The 7,500-nt window shown below is 37.7% G+C and overlaps 1 protein-coding gene across 1 annotated transcript in view; it reads left to right on the forward strand.

Annotated features, from left to right (window-relative positions):
- LOC138050130 (uncharacterized) overlaps positions 1-7,500 on the forward strand; it is a 54,295-nt gene that overhangs the window by 23,435 nt on the left and 23,360 nt on the right. The window contains exons 15-20 of the mRNA XM_068896595.1: positions 1,489-1,592; positions 2,905-3,138; positions 3,479-3,635; positions 4,599-4,689; positions 4,925-4,988; positions 6,198-6,273. Of these exons, the coding sequence (XP_068752696.1) occupies positions 1,489-1,592; positions 2,905-3,138; positions 3,479-3,635; positions 4,599-4,689; positions 4,925-4,988; positions 6,198-6,273 (726 nt within the window). The remainder of the gene's footprint in view (positions 1-1,488; positions 1,593-2,904; positions 3,139-3,478; positions 3,636-4,598; positions 4,690-4,924; positions 4,989-6,197; positions 6,274-7,500) is intronic.

A 7,500-nucleotide genomic window follows, 5' to 3' on the forward strand; every position in this document is an offset into this window, starting at 1 on the left:
ATGACAGTGGCATTGAATTTGTGGTGGAATCAATTGTAGTACTAGGGAGTCTGGCAAGAGGTGCGTGATAGTGTAAACTTGTACATGTCAGTAAGTTGCTGTCCTTTTGGTAAAATAATTTAAATTATGTGTGTTAACAGAATGAGCAGCACTTGCAAAATTTACTCTGTCTAACGCCAGGTGAGTTTACTTAAGAATTGAGGATTCTCAGAGGTGAAACGTTGAACGAGATAGTATGGCTCTGCGGTTAGGGTGCTAAATGCCTTGAGATCTCCAAACATCTAGGTTCAAGACCCATTCTGACCACTTATTGAATTTGATCCTGGTAGGCCCTGGTTCAACTTCTCAGCTGGCCTCCAACCATTTGGGATTCTTAACTGTTGTTGTTGTTCACTGTGTCATTTTGTTGAATTTATTTCATTGCCCCAAGATGGGGAGAGGCCAATTAAGTAACTATGTAACTCTGTAATTATATCTGTCCACTCAAATACTTTGTCCCCTTTAATCCAGTTCCTGTTAAAAAGAACCTTACAGAGTTTACTCTGTGTAATGCCAGATGATTTTACTTGTCACTGGGGCATTTCAGGGATGACAGATACGTGGTTTTGGTGAAAGGTTTAGCAGATAATGACAACATAACTAAGCTTTTGCCAAAAGGGCTTTGAAGCACATTGAGACACACTTATGTTGCCACAGTTTGTGTGGCCATTGATCAGGCCCGGGTTGCTCGAAGCATGGTAGCGCTAACCAGGTTAAATACCATGGAAACCTTAGCTATAGGTTTTGATACCTCGTAACCAAAGGTTAGCGCTAACCAGGCTTCCAGCAACCGCCCCAGGCATTAAATGGATTGTGTGCTGGGTCTATATATCATAGTTTTTTTTCTAGCACCCAAAACAAGTCAACTTAATCATCATCAATAATTTAAAAACAAGAGGGCATAACTAAGCAATTAGCGAGAAATACCTTTTTACCAAGCTTTGCAGTGGACAATGTCCCAGCAGCTTTTGAACATTCTGATCTGTATCTAAGCCACAGTTTGATTAAATCTAATAATCTAATTTTTTGTTCTCTTCTACATGTAGTTTACAAGGCTCTGCAGATAAGTTCTTGCTCTTATAGATGCCCATTCATTAGATTTTTCTTGAAAGGTATATGTTTAAAGTAAACCACCATTTGAATATCTCATAACAAGTTTTCTTAGTTTCATAGTTTAGGATTGAGAGATTTTGAGCAGAATTTTCAATCCATAAGGGAATCTTCATCAATCAACGGATTTAGTTGTTTGGTGACATGATTAAGTACTTATTAGAATCACGTGATAAAACATCTTCCTAAATTGCAGGAAGCTAATCCCGGTGCAGTGGTGGTGTCCATCTGTTCAATAGTTTTGGTGGCTTCATTAATTTCTCTCTTCTCGGAACATTATTTCCTTTGATTGACAAGTTCAATAGTTATACCTTAGTTGTGGTACTTTTGTGCTTTCAGGCATTTGTCATTCGGATCCAAGAGTTTTGAAGCATCAGTCAGATCACTTAGGACCATCAACTCTCTCCACTCCTCCATCTGCTCCTATTCTTGAGTCATTATCTGTTTGTGCATATTATTTTTAAAGTAGTCTGATTGCATTATTTAATCTTCAAAGGGCCAGTGACATGCTATTATAGCCTTTTGAGTTATTACCAAATACCACATTAGCACACTCAAGGTACATGTATCTTTGGGTTGTATATTTACATGTACCATTGTATCTATAGAGAAAATGGAAAAATTAGTTTAGTTGATTGCATTGCTTTAACAACTTCATAAATTTAATGGTCATGTTCAATGAATTACAAGTGCTATCAGTCTAGGGAAATGTGTCCCAAGTTCTTCTAGTTCTCTCCTTTGCGTTGTGGATTTTTGTCACCATTTCCCGATCATTGTTTGCCCAGAATACAGGATAGTTCTCAAATGTTTCATTTCATTAGGGTTTTGGTTTATTATTTCCAATTGATCTTATAAATAAATGCTCCCTTGTTTTCATCTGTTTGATTTGGTTTAGATAGAATGAGTTACCTAGTTACGTATCATACAAACCTTTTTTTTTAGTTTTTTAATACGTTGGATATCAATAAAGAAGTTGCGATTCTGGCCATTAGTTTGGTTGTTGATGGCTCACACATTGTATTCATAATATGACCTGTCGCTGTAACAACATGTTCATGCAAAAATCTCACTCTCCTCATCAACTAATGGTATTTCACGCGAAGGAGTCATATTATACTGTTAATATTTTTGTGTTTATCTGCCAAAGGTGAATGTTCTTCCTATGAAGAAAAGAAATTCAAATGGAATCAGTCACTTTTCATACGCGTGTAGTAAGGAGCTTAAGTGCACATAGTTTTTGATTCACAGATGGAAATCAAAAGTGCACATTTTGCATGCCAGGGCCTGGTTGTTCAAAAGCCGATTAACGCTAATCCCAGGTTAAAAATTAACCAAGGAGTTTATTTCTCTACTCCCAAATGCTTTTCAACGCTGATAGTCGGCAAACTTTACATTAGAATAAGTTAATCTTGAAAAACAGAAATAAGGAAAAGAAACTCTCATCAAAAAGTTGAAAACATAAAACAAAGTTTACGCTAATCCTGGATTAAGTTATCTCTTTCAAACAACCGGCCCAGATAGTAGTCTCTGTCCCACATAGTCATTTTAAACTAATCAGCTCTGGTAGAGAAGGAATTTTATAGTAGTTATATGATATGCTTGTATTAGTACCAGTCCTATGCGCTGCTTGTGCGTCTGATTCCCTTTGGCAGTCACTGGTCACCATGTCAGTTCAGCTTCGCATGGTCCTTTCTAAATAGTGAATTAAAATCTGTTCTATTGATGGAGTTTTCTAGTCCAATTTTAATTTGTTAGTGTCCAGACAAATTGAATGAAGACATCTCACAGCCAGTTGCTGCCCCAAAAATGTTGCTTGCTGAAGCTCCCTTAAATAAAATACCTGATGGTGATTATCGTCAAAAACACTATTGCCTTGTTCTCTTCCTTGCTTCACAGGATCCAAGCATTGTTCCAAAGTTAATTGAACTGCTCTCAAGTTCATCCTCCAATGCTGAGTGCGCAGCCTCCATACTTTCCAAATGTTGCCAGGTAAGTATTTACTGCTAATAATAATAATAATAATATAATAATAATAATAATAATAATAATTGAATTGTTGATTAAGTTAGGTATTTGAAATGCACAAGAGCATCTCAAATGCTCTCCCAATTTTCCAATTACATCCACGTCAAACCCTGCATGTATTTATTGGGGTTTATGTGGGTGTTCTTGTTATCTGATTACTGTGCTTCAGTTCCCTGTCATCAACCTCCTCTATTACCGGTATCAATGAATTTTATGAGTTTCATATCGAGGCAAGAGCAACAACATGAGGTATTAATAATAATTAATGATAAGAATAATATTATTATTATTTCATTTTCACCAGGGTCCCAAACACCAAGCCTTCCTATGTACAATGGGAGCAGTTAATGCTCTGATGTCACTGTTGGTATGTGACATTCCTAAACTACAACTGCCAGCATTACAGTGTTATGCAGCTATGTCATTCCAAAATGGAGCTGTATCGCTGGCTATGAAATCAGGTACAAGTGAATGAAAACACGTTTGGAACCTTTAATTCAACATCAACTGCGCATTCTGAGCCTCGCAGTTATTAACCCATTGACTCCTGGGAGTGAGGTTTAATGCATTTACAGTGGTTTTTTGGGGGGGGGGGGGGGGGGGGGGGGGGGAATCACGAGGTCATTGCTCTTATCACTGGCTTAGAATGGTATTCCCATGCTGAGTTGTGTTTCTTTCGGTGAGAGTATGTTTCAGTTGAGCTATGTCACAAGTGACTGGTAGGTATCCACAAGACTGAAATGAACATCTGAATTCCTCTTTGGAGCTTTCGAGATTTGAATGGAATCTTAAAGACTTTTGCAAAAGTGGGTATGAAAAATGCACAATAACTGAACAATAATTCATCAAACACTTGAGGTAGTTTTCACTTTTCATTTTTATTTTATAATAAAACGAAGGTTCGTTGCTAACTATTTGCGATATATCAAGGAAATTCCAAGGGAAATTCAGAATCTGGAGAGCAAAGTTCAAAACTGGCACGCAGATATGAATACTCAGTTCAAAATACTTAATTTCAAAACAACTGGTCACACGTGATGTAGCTCGACCAATAAAACGAATTTCATTGATTGAATTTCAAATTTTCTTGAACGAGGATTATTGTAAACAGTAGTCTCCACCTCCCAACCCTTGCTTACAAACTCTGTCGGACGTTAAAGGACCAAAACACTATTCCCAAAGATTCAGGCTTGGAGGTCAGTGTGTTGTTTTCTGTCCTTGTAAAGGGAACACTCTCAATGATAAATATTACTTTAGTGCCCAGAGTTTTGCTCTGTTGTGTGCCACATACCACCTGGGTGGTAAAACTCAAATAAACCAAAGGTAGGTAATTCTAGGATGGGAGAAATGTCAGGATGAAGGATGAAAAGTGCATTCAGCTGCCTCTGAAAAGCTGTTTGCTGGTACTCTTATTTTCTTTTTAGCAACACACCAAGACAAGAGTCTTATAGAAGTCTTCACCAAACTGCTTTCAAGAGACAGGCCAGATGAAATACAGCTTGGGGCTGCCAAATGGTCAGTATCTGTTTTCATACTGGATTGCTTGGTCCATACTAAGAAACTGAGGGAGGAAGGGAGGGGATGTTGGAGGGAAGGGATGGTAGGCTAAGTGACATTTCAGGTTTGCCGCATGATCCCCTCAGTTTCCCTTTTAATAGAGAAGCCATCAAGACTGCTGCGTGTAAGTTTTGATCAAAGACTTAAATCATGAGATCTCTCCAAGTCTTCTTATTTCAACTTGGTTTCACAGTCTGACAAACATGCACAGAGCAGGAGCTATCCCAGCACAAGAAAATCGTTCACTTTTAATCAAGGTTTGTACCTGCGATACAGTCTTACATGTAACTGCAAACTGCATTAATTAATTTCTTAATTTTGAAGAGGGAATAATGAAAAAAAATCATAGTTAATATACATGTATGTTAGAAACCAGGGCTTGAAATTGCGACCATTACACGACTTGCGACTGAATTTTTTCCCTTTGCGACTAAAATATCTGGAGAAGTCGCAAATTTGCAACTTGTTTTTCATCTTCACTGTTTCGAAACAAAAGGTTTAGCAGTTGCCACTTTGCTGCTCTTTTTACTAAAATAAATGACAAAATTATTTTGTTTGTTTGTCTGTTTGTTTGTTTTATCTTTATTTAAAGAGGGAGACATAATAATCTGTTACAGTATTCTAACTTACGGCCCTCTCCGAGCATTTTACCCTCCCAACCATGATACACCACAGAAGACAGACCCTAACACCGGGAACTACATGCCCTACTCTTTGCGACAAGTGTGCGGGATCTTTTACGTCCCACAGGATTATGAACATTGAAGGGTTGTGAGACGGGACCTCCGGCTTATCGTCCTTATCCGAGAAGACCAGAGAGTCTAACCATTTGCAGATGCAATTAGAAAGGCAGAGATATGCCTCGCCTTGAGTTTTCTTTCAATCGGAAGATAGCGTAATTTTAGCGTAATTTCGCTGCGATGTTACGTGCACAACTCTATTCCTTCGATATCATTCGCCATTTTCAGCGATTTCTTTCAACACAAGTATTGTGGGCTCACATTTTGTTTTGACAACACATTTTGCAACGAAAATTTTGCGAAATTGCGACTAAATTTTCGTATCTTGTCGTAAAATTGCGACTGGATTTTTTCGTTTATTTCAAGCCCTGGAAATGGTTATGAAACTTCACAAGTTCGTTTGTTTATGTTTTTTTTGCTGTTTTGGCCCACCTTTTTTAAAAGACAGTCATTCAAAAGTTTTGGTAAATTCATTCAAAACTCAGTAGTGAACTGAGGACAAAAGATTGTGCATTGTCATGGTCAAGTTAGCATGAAGTGTGATGTCACTGTTCTCGCTTTTGAAGTTTCCAGAGCTTTATTCGTTATGACGAATTGCTATTATGCTTGAAATGTCAGCACTGCTGTCTTTTCAGGGTGGTAGTTCGACCTCTATTATTAAACTTGTTTAATAAAACCAAATTCGTGTTTGTGAAAAGCAAATTGCTTTTATTTTATTTTTGTCAGATTCTTGCCACAGCTGTAAGGATGTGTAAATGGGACAAAGCACTCACAGTGAGAGCAGAAGCAGCAGAAACTCTTGGTAACCTCAAAAATATTTCCTGGAATTTACATCCTAAAAGTAGAGCAAAACGGTTTCATCTTTTCAGTGCAACTACAAGAAAACGTTACTTTCCCTTTACAGAAACTCTTTAGAACGGAATACCACCTTTTGTCCATAGTATTTCTAGGTTGGCATGGGTAGTGAACTTGAGCTGTAATTGATCAACAATTTGCAAATTAAAGCAAACATCAACCAATCAGAGCTCACATTTCTTACCCAAACCATACCAGAAACCACATTGCCCAAAAACTGACATTCAGTCTTTCCAGAGTTTTTATCAAGGGCTATAAATTTTCCACGGTGTGTTTCGCAAAGGTTCAACATTTCAAGATATGCCAATTTGTCAGTCACTCAGTTGAATTCAAATCGATATGGCAACGATCAATATCTTTTTTTCTGACAGTTCTCCTTCTGAAGTAATGCCGCAATGTAATATGTTGAAATATTCGTCGACTTTTCTACGTTCTGATGGGATTGATAGTAGTCAGCATGTGTCACTGAGCCATTGTTCAGTGGACGACTAAAGGTGTCACTGTGCTGTGTGTGTCGATCGGTCAATTTCACCAATCCACTCTTGGTAGCAAAGGAGCACGCCGTGAGATTTCCGTAGACATTGACAACTACTGCTGTATTAGTTTGTTATTATCATTTCATCATTCTATTGGTCATATTCAATACCTATAAGGTATACTTGTGATACATTTAAAACCGAAAGGGGCTGTGTTTACAAAGTTGAGAAATATCCAGGTGTTTTTGGTATAACCTTGCTGTAGTTGAACAGTGAAGCATTCCTTTTCGATAAGAATCAAACACAAATTCATTCTTTTCACGCTAAATTGTCATCCTCTGGTACTTCATAGGCTTTTGACAACCTCGTAAAAAGTTTAAAGGGGCCGAAAACAAGGACTTGAAAATGACCTGGTGTAGCCTTTCAATGATAATGCATTCTAGTTTAGATAAAAATCAAACACGAATTCAGTCATTATTTTCTAACGATATCATAAAGCAACTGATCGCAAGAGAACTCCCATTTTGTAAGCAATGTATCCACGACTTCTTCACAGTTCTCCTTTGATTTTCTTTTCATGACAAAAGTCTTGTTTCCACTTGGACTCAAACACAAGGCTGATCTAATCTTGGAGATGCCCTGTGTTCGTTGATCTTTTTTTGTTGTCAGTAATACAAGCATTTCCTTCGCAACTCTTT

The sequence above is a fragment of the Montipora capricornis genome, chromosome 5 (assembly GCF_036669925.1).
Source record: "Montipora capricornis isolate CH-2021 chromosome 5, ASM3666992v2, whole genome shotgun sequence".
In the NCBI taxonomy this organism is placed as follows: domain Eukaryota; kingdom Metazoa; phylum Cnidaria; class Anthozoa; order Scleractinia; family Acroporidae; genus Montipora; species Montipora capricornis.